The sequence below is a fragment of the Geotrypetes seraphini genome, chromosome 7, assembly GCF_902459505.1.
Source record: "Geotrypetes seraphini chromosome 7, aGeoSer1.1, whole genome shotgun sequence".
Classification (NCBI taxonomy): domain Eukaryota; kingdom Metazoa; phylum Chordata; class Amphibia; order Gymnophiona; family Dermophiidae; genus Geotrypetes; species Geotrypetes seraphini.
The window spans coordinates 174,688,480-174,706,485 of record NC_047090.1 but is presented as its reverse complement, the minus strand read 5'-3'; the positions used below and the strand labels follow the sequence as shown (position 1 = coordinate 174,706,485).

The 18,006-nt window shown below is 43.8% G+C and overlaps 1 protein-coding gene across 2 annotated transcripts in view; it reads left to right on the top strand.

Moving 5' to 3' along the window:
* Nucleotides 1-18,006, top strand: part of SLC24A4 (solute carrier family 24 member 4) — a 196,530-nt gene that overhangs the window by 144,314 nt on the left and 34,210 nt on the right. For both annotated transcript variants that reach the window (XM_033950870.1, XM_033950871.1), the window contains exons 10-11: nt 9,109-9,194; nt 16,103-16,275. In XM_033950870.1, coding sequence (XP_033806761.1) covers nt 9,109-9,194; nt 16,103-16,275 — 259 coding nt within the window. The remainder of the gene's footprint in view (nt 1-9,108; nt 9,195-16,102; nt 16,276-18,006) is intronic.

Sequence of the window (18,006 nt, the reverse complement as noted above, 5' to 3'; positions counted from 1 at the left end):
AAGTTCTCGGTCCAACCAACTTCCTAAATTCTGAGTGTTATTTTGCCCGTGTAGCTGAAAAGTGGCGTTTTATTTTTGCAAAATGCCAATTTGCAGAATTGTAATGCTATGTTTTGACATTGCTTCAGATCATTGATTGAACCATGTCAACAAAAAGTGTGGAACTCTGAGCTATCATGAAGTTCCTATTCCTGCAGAAGAAAACTCCAAAGGAAATCTGTGAATGTATGATGCAAGCATTGAGAGACAGATGCCCATCATTTAGTACTCCATAGTGAAAAAGTGGTGTTCAAACTTTCAGCATGGAGATTTCAAGACTGAAGATGCAGTTAGGTCTAGGAGGCCTGAATTTGTTTACCTGATTTTGGCAGATCCGCTAAAACAATTGCTGAGAGAGTACAGACATCCAGGGAACATGTTGGGTGGATAAACCATGAGCAACTGGGTATGCAGAAGCTGTCAGCCAAGTGGGTGCCCAAATGTTTGATAGCTGATGGGAAATGATGTCGAATGGACACTTCCAAGTTGATTTTGCAGCATATTCAGCGAGTTGGTGCCAACTTTTTAGAATGACTAGCTACTGTTGATGAAACATGGTTAAACCACTGTGATCCTGAGACAAAACAGTCCATGCAATGATGGCACTGAGGTTCTCCAAGGCCAAGGAAAATCAGGACCCAAAAGTCAGCATGAAAGATCATGGTCAGTGTTTTGAGATCAGAAAGGTGTTGTAATGACTGACTATTTTCCAAGGGGCCAAACAGTTAATGCAGAATACTACTGTAACTTGCTGTGCCAATTAAAAGAGGCACTGAAAGAAAAAAGGAGAGGGAAGTTGCGGAAAGGAGTTCTCTTTTTGCAAGACAATGCTTCTGTTCATACGGCTGGCAAAATGATGGATGTCATATTTGAAATGTGTATCCTGCCAGAGCTGATGTTAGACAGCAAGTGTGAACTAGGACCTAAAAGAGAGGAAAAGTATTTTTTATTTATTTTGTAGCTGACGTGGGGTTGGAGAAGTTGCATCCCTATACTTCTACTAAGAATAACCCCCTCCTTTCCTGGCGCGCAGCGCAGGTTTTGGCCGCGGCGATTGATCCAACACTCACAGAAGTCCTGTGAGCATCGGAGCCGCCACTGAGGCCCACACTGTGCGTCAGCAAAGGAGGAGGGTAAGTATTTTAATAAAAAAATCCAGCCCACAACTTAGCCTGTATTTTAGATTTTGGCACTTTATGTGATTTGAGTTTGACACCCCTGGCATAGACCATCCACCCTACCCACCAGATCTTGCTCCATCTATTTTCTGTTTCCAAACCTTAAAAAGAGTTTGAAAGGGTGACAATTTTCGAGTGATTCGGAGGTTATTGCAGCAGCATAGCGTTTTATTTCAGTGACCAGACATCAGAGTATTTTTTGGAAGGGTTACAGAAACATCAGACACAATGTTCAGTGTGCCATTCTTCAAAGAAATATTTGGGCACTCCTAGTTGGAAAAGATTGCAAAATTACTAATGAAAAAAGGAAACGGTACATCACCAGTGTAAGAACATGGTATTAAAATGTTCCACTGGGTAAAAGGTAAAATAGAAAGTGGGCCCAGATTGTCCAAAGAAGCAACTGGTTGGGTACTGCTTCCCTAGGGAGGAAACTGCATTTGAATAACAGCTCATCCAGTACGTGTTTGATATATGCAGATTCTGTTAGAAGCTGCAAAACATCAAGGGGGTTTTTGCACGATACATTCAAAAGTAATTTGAGAAAGCAATAGCAAATAATAGATATTTTATTGGGTTCTCACCCAAGTAATGATGTGGAAAACTGCTCCGCCCCTCTTGTGGGTGATATGTAGGATGAATCCAGGGGATTACAGTGTAGTATCTGACCTGACCTAATTTGGTAAGTAAGGGTTCTCTTTTTTCATTTTTAAAGGTCTTAGGGCTATAGATGTATTTGGCTTTGAAAAAATATTTCTGCATAAAGTTGGTATTTGGGGGTGGGGGAGTATGTAAATAATCTGAATTTCTCTAGTTTGTATGCACAAATTGAGTAATAATATTTTGGATGAAGGTGGGGAAGTTCCCTGATCACAGCATTAGCTAACTCACTAGAGCACATTGTCAAGTTACCATGTATTAGTACATACCAGGCATTTTTAATTTCACAATTACATCTTTTGTATCGCCTGAAGCCAGTGCTGGCACCCTATGATTTTCATACTGTGGTCCAGGGGATGATGATAGAGTAGATTATTGTAATGCATTAAACCTGGGTATGAATAAGATGAGATATAGAGTAGAGAATGATACGGGGACCATTTACGGTCACCGCAGTAAATCCGCAGGAATGGAGACATTTGCAACTGGTTTACCGCAGGAATGGGGACAAGACCTTTCACTGCCCCGCGGGAATGGGGACAAGAACTTTCACCGCCCCACAGGAGCGATGAAAAGTCTTTCTCCTGTGGTAAAAAAAAAATTGCACTTGTGTCAGACTCAGCATCTTCTCCCCTGCTCCTCGTGCGCCTATTTTACCTTCAGGAGCTAGCCATGCCACGATGAACAAACACATGGATAGTGGACATCCAGTGGACATAATTTACTTGGACTTCCAGAAAGCGTTTGACAAGGTCCCGCACGCAAGGCTTATGAATAAATTACTAAGTCATGGAATAGGAGGAGAAGTGCACAGATGGATCGGCAAATGGTTAGAGAACAGAAGGCATAGAGTAAGCATAAATGGGAACTTCTCGGACTGGCAGAAGGTGACTAGCAGCGTGCCCCAGGGCTCTGTTCTTGGGCCCATCCTGTTCAATATTTTTATAAATGACCTGGAAGAGGAGACAACATGCAATATAATCAAGTTTGCAGATGATACAAAACTATGTCGGGTGGTTGGCTCTCAAAGGGACTGCGAGGATCTTCAGAAGGATCTGAACCAGCTGGAAAAGTGGGTGATAAAGTGGCAGATGAATTTTAACGCAGACAAATGCAAGGTAATGCATCTGGGAAAGGAAAACAAAGAACATGAATATAGGATATTGGGTGTGACATTAGCCAAATGCAAACAAGAAAGGGATTTGGGGGTACTGATAGACAGAACCCTAAAACCATCGGCTCAATGTGCAGCGGCGGCGGCAAGGAAAGCAAACAGGATGTTGGGCATGATTAAGAAGGGGATCACGAGTAGATCGGAAGATGTCATAATGCCACTTTACAGAGCAATGGTCAGACCACACTTAGAATACTGTGTCCAACACTGGTCTCCATACCTTAAGTAGGATATAACTCTGCTGGAGAATGTGCAGAGGCGAGCCACGAAACTTGTCAGAGGTATGGAGAATTTGAGCTACAAAGAACGCCTCAGAAAACTGGGACTGTTCACCCTCAAAGAGAAGACTGCGAGGAGATTTGATAGACTTTTAAAATATTAAAAGGATTTGATAAAATTGACCAGGAAACAGCATTACTGATATTTTCAGATGTGACACGGACAAGAGGTCATAGCCTGAAACGGAGCGGCATCAGGTTCAGGACAAATGTCGGGAAGTTCTGTTTCACACAACAAGTGGTGGGTGCTTGGAATGCTCTCCCAGAGGAGGTTGTGGCAGAGACTACTGTTCTGGGTTTCAAGCGCAAGTTGGATTCACACCTTCTTGCAAATCACATCGGAGGATACGGGAAATCCGGGTCTCCAATAAGGAGCACCTAACTGGGCCTCCGCATGTGCGGATCGCTGGACTAGATGGACTTAGGTCTGATCCGGCGAAAGCATTTCTTATGTTCTTATGAAGACAGAAGGAACCTAAAACCAAAGCCTGAGACCAATGTGATTTGAAGAATAAAATTACCAGACAACAAAAAGAAAACAAAATAAATTTATTTTATATTTTGTGATTAGAATATTTCAGATTTGAAATATTCATCCTGCTAGAGCTGGTATTAGACATAACTGGGGACCGCAAAGCCTAGACTGTGCTTCTTTAGCTTCCAGCTTGCTTAGGGCTCTCTCTCTGACCAGGGGGCAGTTTTGCCTTAGGCACAGGCAGGCTTTGCCGGCATCAGTTTCTTTTCTAAAGCACTGCAAAGGTAAGAGGGAGGGAGGGTGATAGATTTGGCCGGAGGGAGGGAAGGGGCCACGCACACGCGCGATCGGTGACCACGTGCCTTCCCTCCCTTAAATTTCTTTATGCCGCGAAGGTAAGGGGGAGGGATGGAGATTCTCGGGCCACTGAAGGGCGATGAGGTGGCGAGAGGGAAGGGTGGATACTGCGAGGATGGGTGGTGAAGGGGAAGGCGGGATCGGGGATGGGACGGTGAAGGGGATGGTAATCCAGTGACGGGGACAGATTTTTTTTTCCCCGTGCCATTCTGTAATATAGAGCTTTGCAATTGATTAAAGCTGCTGCAAGATGGATCCTGGGTTAGGGTTGCCAGATTTCCTTTTTGAAGAAAGAGGATTCCTGGCCTCGCCCCCCCCCCAGTCCCGCCCCATTCTGCCTCCAGCTCTGTCCTGTTCCTCCCCCAGCCCCACCCCCCCACATGAACCTCTCCAAACTTGAAGGCTGCATTGGAAGCCTTTGGGTATGCACGGACATCGACGCAATGATGTCTCACATGTGTGTTTGACAGCTGCACAAGTGCAAAGGCTTCCAGACGCAGCCTCCAAGCTGTGGATTTTCAAAACTGCTGGGTTTTGGAAAATCCCTCCGGGCGCCCGAACAGTCCTCTGAAAAGAGGACATGTCTGGGTTTTCCTGGATGTCTGGTAACCCTATCCTAGGTCAGCACATATAACTAAAGCAAAAGAAACTGTGGAGAAGATGTTCTTGATGCAGGCTTTTATTCAAGTCTATTTTTTGAAAATGCAGAAACAATCCACATATGCATTAGGTGAAAAGGGCCCAACAGGGTCTGTATTTTGATGAACACGCCTTCCTCAGGGGTCCTAATGTGCGCTAATGTACAATAAGAATTCCTATACGTGTCGGAACTGTTACCACCACAGTCGGCGCTAAAATCCACGCTACGGTTTTGTAAAAAGGGGAGGGGGTTATTTAGTTATTTATTTTTAAAAACTTATATTCTGTTTATACCTAAGTGGATTACAAAAAAACAAACATAATCAATAGGTAATCGCACCCAAAACAAAAAACCCAGTATAAAACACAATTTAAAAAAATATACAGATAACATTTCCATCAATCACTTCATTCCTTCAGTCACTGCTAAAGAGCATAGTTTGGTTGATTTCTCCTACAACTTTCTATAGAAAAAATATATATATTTGCGAATTCTGATAGCACTTCAATAATAGCAACACAAAAATTGCATCACTGCCAGATATTTTGTAAAATAACACGAAATCCTACGAAGAAGCTTCTCAGACTCTATGTAGCAAACCTAACACCACAAAGAGCAACAAATGTACGTTTGAAAAGGCCGCGCTGCTTTTTATAGAACACAGTATCGCTCGCTAGTGGAAAAGCCAGACGAGTCGGACTCCTGTACATCCCCACACAAACTACATGCCAGCAGAACCTCTCACCTCTGTCACATGAAAAACAAAGACCTTCTCTCACCAACTACAGAATAAAGCACCAAAAATTAAAAATTGTCCCGTAGCTTAGCATCTTCTGCCCATTCCCCACTTCCCATAGCCCAGTCTTTTCCCTGCCTTTCCCTATACCTTCACCCTCATGCCCTGGCCTCAACCCTCACCCTCTCCTATGCCCTTCCCCCTCCAGATAACCCAGCATCAATCCCCTATAGCTTGGCATCAACCCTGCTTTTCCCTATGCTCTCCCCCCCCTTTAACCTGGCATCAACCCTGCTTTTCCCTATGCTCTCCCCCCCCTTTAACCTGGCATCAACCCTGCTCTTCCCTAAGCCCACATCCAACTCCACCCTCCCTATGCCCCCCCCCTGCATCTTTCTGTAACCCAGCAATTATCCCTGTTCTTTCTTATATTCCCCTCCTAGTCTGTATCTCCATTGCAACTTCCTTATACCCCCCACCCCCAAACCCAGTATAAAATATATTTTTTTTTCTTACCTGGGCACTGCAGAGATGTTTGTTACAGCAGCTCACTGAAAAAGGAAGCCCCCCCCCCCCCCGTGAGTTCCTGATCCATAATGTGCCGGAGAGGCCTGGGAGGTCTAAGCTGAATCCTCTCAATGTTTGCAGGCCTCAGGGGAGTGGACTTCAATGGCAGTGTCACTACAGCAGCTGTTAACTCCTCTGCTCTGGGACTGGAAAAGGGGGAAGCCGGCTAATTGATATGTAGCACTGGGATTTCGGAATTCTCACTCCCCAACTGCCATACAGCTTTTCTGGGTGATGGTACGGTAGGGAAAAGGAGGCTCGAGCCAAGCTGAACTTAGAACAGTGTGCACAGCCATGGAGGCAGGTGTGTGGCAAATTCATGCCCTGTGGCTGCCTGCAAATCGATTTGCTGTTCCATTACTGCTATTGTGACTTAAGTTTAGTCTCTGAGGGCTAGATTCACTAAGCAAACCGATCGTGTACCGATCAGTTTGCGAGCCCTTTGCGACCCGATTCCCCTCCGACCTGATTCAGTAACCTCTGTTCCGATCATCCTCCGATCCGCACATGCAAATGAGGGGTAATGGCATTCAAATGCAGGCAGGAAGCGATTCACTAAAATAAAAAAGCAACACCGACTGGGCTGGCCAATCCAAAATAAGTGACTGCTGAGGACCAGTCGATGAGGTCCTTTCTGACTGCCCTGCCTTCTGCCGCCCTGCTTCTCTGCTCCTGTCAGCCCTGATCTCCTGCTCCTGTCTGCCCCAATCTGCTGCTCTGGCCGCCTTGCTCTTGCCCCTAATCTCTCCTGCCTGCTGCCCTGACTCGCCACCCTGCTCTCGCTTTGAGTCTCTCCTGCCCTTCCCCGCACTATAAGCCCGTGGTTTTAACCTGCGGGTTTAAAGCGGGTTAAAACCACGAGCTCGCTGGGCTAGTAAAAGGTGAAAAAAAAAATAAAAAAATTTGTGGCTCTTAGACGCATGCGCAGACCATCTACAGATGGTCTGTGCATGCGTCGGGATCGCACTCTAGCAATCCGTGCGGTCCGAGGGGGGGCGTTCCTCCATTCGCCCTCATTTTAATTTTTTTGTTTTGTGAATTGGTCGGGCCTGCACAGATCGGCCACGGATCAGGCACAGAAAGGAGGTTAGTGAATCTAGCCCTGAGTCACAGTAGCAGTAGTGGAGCAGCAAACTGGTTTGCGGAGCACAGCAGGACAGATGAGGTCCTACCCTACCTGAGCCAGCACCACACAAAGCAAATAGGGCTGCTGCTTGCTGTGCTAGAGCACTGAAACTGGTAAAGAACAGGAGAAAAATAAAAGAAGCTAGCTGTTGCAGAAGGCTGATGTCCGAGCAGACAAAAAGCCCAGCATGAAAGCCTGCAAAGCAGAGTAGTGCTTTCAAATGGATTCAGAAATTTTACAGAATCTCCTGAGGGCAGGGCAGGATTAATTCGTCGAGGTCCCCTAGCCGCACAAGTACACTGGGCCCCCTGTCCCCTGCCCACCATGCGCCCATGCGAAAACAGGAAGCTGCGTCAGAGGGAAGCTTTGGGCAAGCAGCACTGCTTGCACAATTATGGTTCCCATTGCCTTTCTTACCCGTGTTGCTTGCTTGTCTTACTTTCTGTCAAAGGGGGGGGGGGGGGGGGGGGCGCATCGCCGATCAATGCTGGAGAGGCTCATCGCCGTTTGGAAAAAACAATGTTGATGTCTTCCTTTATCGGGCCACCCTGACCATTTCGGGCCCTAGGCATGTGCCTACTTGGCCTATTGGTTAATTCTGCCCTGCCTGAGGGTGTGCCAATTTTTCTTCATGCAATCTAATTGATTTACCAGGCAACATGAGAGGCTGCCTGTTCAACCAATCAAATTCAGAGTACTGCTATCAGATCCTTCAGGGGGCTGGGTGAATCCTCAGCCCAACCATGCTTTTTTTTTTTTTTTTTTTTTGTTACTTTTGCTGATGCAGTTTGATTGGTTGAGCAGGCTGTCTGTTCAACCAATCAAGCTGCCTGAGGATTCACAGAAAGCCCCGAAGGCTCTGACCCCGTGCTACTGTTGTTTATCTATCCAGCTCAAATTGGAACTGGCAAGAGATATGGCACCATGAATTTTCATTTGCAATTATCTGGAGTTTAAATCTATTTTGATAGGCTCCTTCCCACTTGATCAGTTTGGCCATGCAGCACTAATCTTTGACAAGGATAATACACCTCAGCTCTCTCCAGCACTCATAGTTGTAGACCCTCAGGCCTAGATGCACTAAAGTCAGTGATCATCTATCAGTCGTCACTAAACCAATTTTGACTGGTATAGTGACGATCACATTTGCCGACCCGACGCAGAAAAAAGCTCACCATATGGATTTCTGCATGATCGCTCATGCTCTGATCCAGCCATTCAAATAAGGACATTAATATTGAAATGCCATGTAAACTAGGCGAGCGATTAATGCTCTAACATTGCTTTGCAATGCACAAAAAAAGTGAACACTTTTAGCGATTGAAAAGAGCGACTGGTCAAGACCAGTCTTACCTATAGTTCAGCCCCGAAAGTAATATAATATTTATAACAGGCACCGGGATAACCCCCTCCCCCACCACCATTCCAATTAAAATCAGCAGGAGGGATACTCACTCCTTCTTGCCAATGGAGGCCCCTCCCAAACCAACCCTCCCCTCCCCTTCCCCCCCCCAAAAAAGCAAGGGGGATGCCCACTCCCTCTTGCCACTGGATGCTCTCCCAACCCACCCCCAATACCTTTGTGAGAAATTGAGAGCTGGAGGGATTCTTGGTCCCTCCTGCTCCGAGGCCTGTCAGTCCAAAATGATGGGCCTCCCCCTTCCCAGTGCATCATGTGATGCACAGGGAGAGGCCTAAGGGTCTGATTGGCTCATACACCTAAGGAGGAGGGGACTTAGGCTTCTGAGCCAATGAGGCCTTAGGCTCCTCCCTCTGTATCATTTTAATTTTTACAGTTTAACTGTAACAGATAATGGTAGTAAATTTTCATCGTTTGTTTTGTTATTTACATCCTTGTTTTGTTATTTACACCTCCAGATTTAACACGAAGATACAGAGGTTATTCACAATCAAACGAAAGAATGTAGCAAATGGCAGCACCATCAACAGTGAGCTGCAGGATGGTAATGCATATTGTGACTTCACTGATGACCCATCAGTGCCTTTGTTGGGGACAGGTAAGGCTAAGCAGACAGGACTTTACATAGTCATCATGGAGGAAGCCTTGCATTTCATCAAGTGTATACAGAATGTAAATAAAAATAAAGCAGGGCAATATGTGTTACAATTTGACTATCTGCTCTTTTTTTTTTTTTTTTTAATCTTTATTAGTTTTCAATTATTAACAGTGCAATACAGTGAATTTAAACATAAACGAACCAAACAAAAGCACTTTAAATAGACAAATATTTCAACAACAAACATTTTCACCCCCCCTCCTCCCCTTAACTAATGAAAATAAAACCACATGTATAATTTCAATAAAATAGATATAATGAATAATAATTATAATGTTTTCCCATCGCCCTCCCTCCCACCCTGGATGCGTAAGGAGGTCAGATAAAAATAAAAGGTATATGACAACTATTGTGACTCAATAAATGATGTCAATGGGCTCCACACCCTTTCAAATGCACTACTATATCCTCAAATTTCAGCATTCATTCTTTCGTATTTGTAACTAGAACATAAGTTTGCCCATAAGAAAGTATAATTAAGTCAATCATAACTCTTCCGGTTGCGTGTTATCATCTGGATGGCTATTCCCGTCATTACTAAGAAAAAACGGCTTTTATAGTGATCCAAAGAAGGTTTAACATGCAATAGAGTACCACAAATTATGAACTGGGGTCCAAAAAATCCTATGCAACAAAAAAAACCAAGTTTGTCTTATAGATGCTGACTCTCTGCTCTTGATCCAAGGACGTTAGAGGAGATCGCATGATCAAAATATATCAAGATACACATAAAATATTACATATTGTATAATCTAAATCTCATAGGAATACCCTTAAATCAAGAGTTTTCAACCCAGTCCTTGGGACATACCAAGTCAGCCAGGTTTTCAGATTACCCATAGTGAATATGTGTGAGATAAATTTGCATGCAGTGCCTCCATTGTGTACAACTCTCTCTTATGCATATTTATTGTTGATATTTTAAAAATCAGGCTTACTGTGTCCCAGGGGCTGGGCTAAGATCCCCTGCCCTAAATGTATACCTAATATCGAGAAGCCTTAGCACTCCCTTATGTGAGTCTGAGGAGTTTAACGGAAACACCAGAATACGGTAATACAGTGTCTGCCGTGCTGCCATGCTATGCTTGTAATATGAGTGTTTATCACGCTAAGCGGGTATATATAAGACTGTTTGCCATCCTATGTTTTGTCAAACAATGCTCGTCATGCCATGTTTGTCATGTTGTGTTTTATGATATTTTGCTATGTATGTAAACGTAACCCATTCTGAGCTCTCCTGGGAGGATGGGATATAAAACCAAATAAATAAAATAAATATATAAAATATCCCTATGCATTAAGGCCATTTTTACAATGGCCATAAAAACCTTTTTTTTCCATTAATAATTGTGGGCTAATATTACCACAGGAGCACTTACTGCTGCTTATTAGAAAATATAAAAAAAAGATATAAAGATTAAAAAAAATATAGAAAGCATGGAGTCGGTCCAGAGGAAGGCTACTAAAATGGTGTGTGGTCTTTGTGATAAGGTGTATGGGGACAGACTTAAAGATCTCAATCTATATACTTTGGAGGAAAGGCGGGAAAGGGGAGATATAGAGACATTTAAATGCCTGTGTGGCATAATTGCACACGAGTCAAGTCTCTTTCATTTGAAAATAAACTCTGCAATGAGAGGGCATAAGATGAAGTTAAGAGGTGATAGACTCCGAAGTAATCTAAGGAAATACTTTTTTTTACAGAGAGGGTGGTAGATGTGTGAAACAGTCTCCCAGAAGAGGTGGTGGAGACAGAGACTGTGTCTGAATTCAAAAGGGCCTGGGATAGGCATGTGGGATCTCTCGGAGAGAGAAAGAGATAATGGGCAGACTAGATGGGCCATTTGGCCTTTATCTGCCATCATGTTTCTCTGTTTCTATAACCATAAAGCTCTCTGACCTCACAATGCAGGTGCAAAGAGCCTTAGCCTATAGGAAGAGGATATGCAAATGTTAAGAGCCTTAGCCAATAGGGAGAGGAGGAGATAATGGTTACTGCGGATGGGCAGACTAGATGGGCCATTTGGCCTTTATCTGCCATCATGTTTCTCTGTTTCTATAACCATAAAGCTCTCTGACCTCACAATGCAGGTGCAAAGAGCCTTAGCCTATAGGAAGAGGATATGCAAATGTTAAGAGCCTTAGCCAATAGGGAGAGGAGGAGATAATGGTTACTGCGGATGGGCAGACTAGATGGGCCATTTGGCCTTTATCTGCCATCATGTTTCTCTGTTTCTATAACCATAAAGCTCTCTGACCTCACAATGCAGGTGCAAAGAGCCTTAGCCTATAGGAAGAGGATATGCAAATGTTAAGAGCCTTAGCCAATAGGGAGAGGAGGAGATAATGGTTACTGCGGATGGGCAGACTAGATGGGCCATTTGGCCTTTATCTGCCATCATGTTTCTCTGTTTCTATAACCATAAAGCTCTCTGACCTCACAATGCAGGTGTAAAGAGCCTTAGCCTATAGGAAGAGGATATGCAAATGTTAAGAGCCTTAGCCAATAGGGAGAGGAGGAGATAATGGTTATTGCGGATGGGCAGACTGGATGGGCCATTTGGCCTTTAACTGCTGTCATGTTTCTAAGTGCTAAGGGTTTCTGTGTTATCCACACACTAACCAGTAGTGTGCTTGGATAGTGTAGATGTGCTAATGTGTTGCAGTAATGCTCACTCTGCCCCCGTCATGTTCCCTCAAAAAAAAAAAAAATTATAATAATCAAAAAAAATAAACATAAGAATTGCCATCCTAGGACAGACCGATTATCCATCAAGCCCAGTATCCTGTTTCCAACAGTGGCCAACCCAGGTCCCAAGTAGTAAAACGGATTTCATGCTGCTTATCCTAGGAATAAATAGTGGATTCCCCAAGCCATCTCAATAATAGCCTGTGGACTTCTCTTTTAGGAAATTATACAAAACATTTTTTAAACCCTGCTAAGCACGATCACATGGCAAAACTAATGCATAATGCCCCATGTTAGGCCATTTTTGCATAGCAGGAAGCCCTCTCTTATTTTGAAAAGGTAAAATCAATAAAGTAGTTGCTGTTTTATTAATTTCTTTTTTATTGCCAGTTGATATACCAGATTTGACACAACTCCTGTTTTGCTTTGTGGTGTCATGAGTTGAAGATGGTCTTGTCACTTTTTCTCTGTGAGTGAAAATCTATATAATATGAGAGCAGGATACAAGGCAAAAATATGTGATCATAAGAGGCTGCCCAGAAAATACAGAGAACAAAGACAGAATGCAGAGCCTGAAGATTCTGCAGTAATGTGGGAATGTGGAATCAAAACATGGTTGTTGTGGGGGGGAGGGAGTTCTTTGATTTTCTCATTAGACCAACATATGAAGCAGGAATGTCACAGGAGAACAGGGTTCCCTGGACAAGGGTTGCAATTAATGACTCTCCTATCCTTCCTCCTCCACCCCCCAAGTTGGTTGTGCATTCTCATGGCTGTCCCCATGTTGGGGCAGACTGTGGAAGCCTGAGGAATGCATATACATTTCCGAGAGTGGAGGGGAGGTTGTATATGGAAGGAAGCTGAAAGGTTCATGGCTTGCCATGCTTTCATTTGTCATCTTGGGCTCCACCATCCCAGCTTGATGTCTCAGGCCTTCACCCATTTAACCCTCCTGTAATATAGGCCTTGATCTAGGGCAGTGGTCCCCAACCCTGTCCTGGAGGACCACCATCCAGTCAAGGATAGCCCTAATGAATATGCATGGGGCAGATTTGCATGCATGACATCTCCATTATATGCCAATCTATCTCATGCATATTCATTAGGGCTATCCCAAAAACCCGACTTGCTGGTGATCCTCCAGGACAGGGTTGGGGGATCATTGATCTAGGGACATCGCTATCTACTGACAGGATGTATGAGCTGTCTTGATTATTTGCAATATGCTAGTTAGACTTGGAGACAGTGACATTAAGCTTTTATTTTTCCTGTAAATAAATAAATGAGGATACTCCATTTTAATATAACTTGTCCTCTAGTGTGCCATTTTAGATTGGTTTCGTTATCCATTCTCCTGCTGCCCTTGCATTGTACTTGACCTGTTTTGTCTTAGTACTCACAGGATGACTTTATTTTTAGGAGTTTTTAAACTGCTACTGACATGTATCATGTTAATTTTCAAAGGAGTCGTTAGTCATTTTTTTCACATTTGCCATGATTATTTTCACATGGAGCTAGTCAGAGAAAATTAGGAATGCCCGTTTGGATAATGAGATGTAGTTTTGTATGTGAATTCGTTTATTGCTTGGATTTTTCTTGATGCCTGCTCTGGTGGTTCTTGTCCCCTCGTTCATTAGTGGCTGCTAGATACCTCATTAATCCTTGCTGATGAATCTTTTCCCAGTTTTTCTTTACTTTCAGGCTCAGACTCTGTATTAATAACTTGTGGCAGCTATCTTTTTAACACTTTTCAAATTTTCTTCCTACCATAACAACAAGTTAACCAAGATAATAGCTTTTAAAAATCAGAACATGTTCACCATTAAAATTATGCTGACCTGCATGGTGCTTCCTCTCTGTTTTCCAACTCTGTATATCTCCTGTCTGTTTAGCCTTGCTTTTCCATGCTTACTATAGTGTATAGCAACTGGTGCATGATAAACAATTACACAGGTTTGCACTTAAATGATAGTTATCTTACATAGCATAATCTGCTTGGAAATTCTTCAGTCGGACCAGTCTCTGACATCAAGTTAACAGCTAAATGTGCTAAGCTTAATCATGCCTATTCTTTATAATATAAATTATTATTAAAAGTAACTTAATGGTTACAGCAGCAAGCTGAAGACCAGGGAAGCCCAACTGCAGGTCCATGTAACCCTGAGCAAGTCACTTAACTTTCCATTCCTCAGGCACAAACTTACACTGGCTTTTGCAAAGCTGCCCTAGAGGTTTCTACCACGGGCTGGTGAAGTAAATGCTCCAACACGTATAGAATTCCTATGAGCATCAGAGCATTTACCTTGCCGGCACATGGTAGAAACCTGTATGGTGGCTTTGTAAAATGAGCCCTTATCTTGCAAGTCCTCCAGGACTAGGGAAATATCTACTGTACCTGAATGTAACTTGCCTTGAGCTACAACTGGGGGGGGGGGGAAAAGGGCATGAGCTAATTCCAAATAAATAAAAATGCCTCCAGTGCTTCATTCAAAATTTACAGGCCACCTAACCACCCCGATTCTCTAACAAGTGCTCATGTCATAGGCACCGGTTAGAGAACCACACCTGATCCCTTGCCATCAGCTGACCATGGTAAGGAAATCTCCATGCTTCAATCAGTTGAGCAGCCGTGGCAAGGAACCCCTGACATCCCTGCCCCCCAGGAAGTTTGGATACCCACTCATGCTGCCACCCCTGAACCCCCCATGAATGTCCCCAACAGGAAGGAAGCCTACTCCATCCCACAACCACTCCCGAACCCCTTGACAAATCTCCTGCCCCTCAGAAATTGATCCCCTCCAGAGCACTCAACCACCTGTAAACCCCCAGCACCCACCCTAACTGGTAGAAACCCCCCCTAGTGCCACCACCCTCCTATACCTTTTAAGGAAGGGCTGCCCCAATTCCGATCCTCGAGATCTACTGGCAGGCCAGGTTTTCAGGATATCCACAATGAATATGCATGAGAGAGATTTGCCTGCACTGCCTTCTTGTTATGCAAATCTTTCTCATGCATGTTCATTGTGGATATCCTGAAAACCTGGCCTGCCAGTTGATCTCGAGGACCGGAATTGGGCAGCCCTGTTTTAAGGTGAAAGTCTGGCTGGAGGGATGCATACACCCTTCAGTTGGTAGGCCCGCCACTCCAAAATGAAGGGCCTTCCCTGGGATGCAGTAGGCGTGGCCTAATTCTCCAGTTGGCCAGCCATGCTTTAGGCTTCTCTCATGGGGCCTTCAAGAGTTCAAAATTGTACAGAGACCAACAACATTTCTGCCTTCAAGAGTTGAAAAGAGATTGGACGAGCATCAACCAATCTGGATCAGAAGCCACTGCATAAAAACCACAACATAAACCTCCCACACAGCATCACTCTGAAGAAAGCCATACCAAGATGGCTGGTAAACTTGGACACAACACTAGCCCAGCAGCTGCAAGAAAGAACCATCCCATTTTCTTGGAAATTAAATTCCCCAAAGCAAGTATGGCTGGTAATGTCTTGGACCCAAAGAAATGGAAGCCTCAGCACAAAGTACAGTATTTATTTAGATTTATCTTCTACTTTTCAGTAGTAGATCAAGGTGAGTTGCAGTCAGGTACACTAAGTATTTCACTGTCCCCAGACTTGGAATCTAAATGTATACACGAGTCAGTGAAGGGTGCCGAAGACCTTAATGAGCAGCGTTAGGATTTGAGCCATACTTCCCTTATCAGTTTGGTTCTCTAATCGCTAGGCTGCTACGCCAATGCAACTGTAACGCCCAAATACTTTGAGCCACACTTTAGAAGAGGCTAGAGCAGGGGTGTCAAAGTCCCTCCTCAAGGGCTGCAATCCAGTCGGGTTTTCAGGATTTCCCCAATGAATATGCATGAGATCTATTAGCATACAATTCTGAAAACCTGACTGGATTGCGGCCCTTGAGGAGGGACTTTGACACCCCAGGGCTAGAGCATCAAAGAAAATGCTGAATAATGAAATCGCAATCTTGGTATACCTGTAAATTTGCAACCTATTTGAATTATCGTAAACAAAGGTTACAGATATGGGCAGCAAATGTGTTTGTTTATTTCTTGAAGAAATTAATAAGACCCTTTGTGATTTAACAGTAAAGGGAAAGCAGCAATACCATAGCAAGAACTCAGTGGTGATGGTGGATGAAATCATTTGCTCTAGTCCTCCCAAGTACAGATTCCCTGAGGCTGGTTTACGAATAATGATTACCAATAAGTTTGGGCCAAGAACACGACTACGGATGGCCAGCAGGCTCATAATTAATGAGGTACGGTATTTATTCAGAAATACAAAGCTGAAGGGTTATGAGAGTTGAAACTTTAAGAGCGTGTAGAACAAAGGATTTCTATATGAAGAATTTATTTTATTTTTACAAAGCATAGATTTTTGGGTATTGAAAACGAATTAGTAGATATGAAAACAACCTTGATTTCCACGGTCCTTCTACTAATGCATGTGGACAATTCAACTGGAGAATGACACTGGGACAATTTTTTTCCCCATCCCCGCAGGAACTCAATTTCCCCGTCCTGTCCCCTTCCTGTAAGCTCTGCCTTAACTGCACAAGCCTCGAACATATATGATTTTAAAGCGTTTGATGGTTGTGCAGATGAGGACAGAGCTTGCAGGAATGGGGTGGGGACAGGAAAAGAACTCGCTGGGACGGGAAAATGAGTTCCCGCAGGGACAGGGGAAAATTTGTCCCCGTGTCATTCTTTAAATTCGTCCAGTACCACAATTATTTTCTTTCAGTGTTTAAGAAGAGCTTCCAAAGGATGTTATAATACAAATTTATTTGATAACTTGCAATCCAAACATCCCAGGTCCCTTTATACTTATGAACGGCTGTTTTACAACCTAGGCATCTATGTTTTCATGGATAAATGTTTTAAAATACTAACATTTAAGTGTGGATATATGCACACACCCTTATAAATGTTAGCAGGGCACCTAGGCACTGTTTTGCACATACCCACTTAACTTACCGTTTATATACTTGAATATAAACAGAGATTTGGGGGCCATCAACCCCACCTCCCTCCCTCCACCCCACCCCCAGAACCAGCAGCCTTTTTCGACATGGTGAGAACAAGGGAAAGAGGGAGTGAGAATTTCTTCTGCCCCAACACGCCACTAAACCACTGGGGAACTATGGTATGCCTGAGGGTCCTCTTACTGGGTCTGGGGGAGAGAGTTTAGTTGTCCTGTTTGGGGGGGGGGACACTGTCAGCTGGAGAACTCTTTGGGTGGATGGGGCAGAGAAGGAGGGGGGGACACTACCATGAGAGATGGTGTTAGGAATGCCTAGAAAGAGTTATCATTTTTCCCCTAAAAAGGGTTACAAAGATGGTATCTTTGTTTATATTTGGATGGGTTTATATTTGAGTATATACAGTACATAGCGTGTATTTGCAAGGGAGGTGTACACAGTCAGGGCTCCTATTTCTACTTGTAACGTACACAGTACCATAAGTTACACATGTCCCTGCCTCATTTAGGTGTTAGATCAGCTCTGTGGCTAGTGTAAGTGATACCAGGTCCCCTTAATATTCTGTAATGGAATACTAGAGGCCTAAGTTTTATTCTAAGATAGGCTCCTACTGAGTGAGCTCAAAGGGCCAGATTCTATACACGGTGCCTAAGTGCACCAACATTGTCAATCAACTGCTAGGCATCCTTTAGAATCCCACCTAGTGGTGCCTAGGTGTGCTTAGGCATCGCTAGGCCTATATTAGGCCAGGTTTTTAATTAGCCTTATTTACCGGCGCTTAACTCGGACACCTAGCAACATCTTAAGTCAGCCATTTTCAACCCCTAACCACGCTTACTTTTCAGATAGATGTCGGAGGGTGCCTCGACTTAGCTGTTGCTGGGCATCTTAAGAGTTCAGCGCTGAACTCTTAATTGGTGATTTTATTTTATTTTTTTTTAAATTGTCTGAAAACTGGTGCAGTTAATGAACATGCAAATAAAAGTTTTGCATGGATTCCAAAGTTAA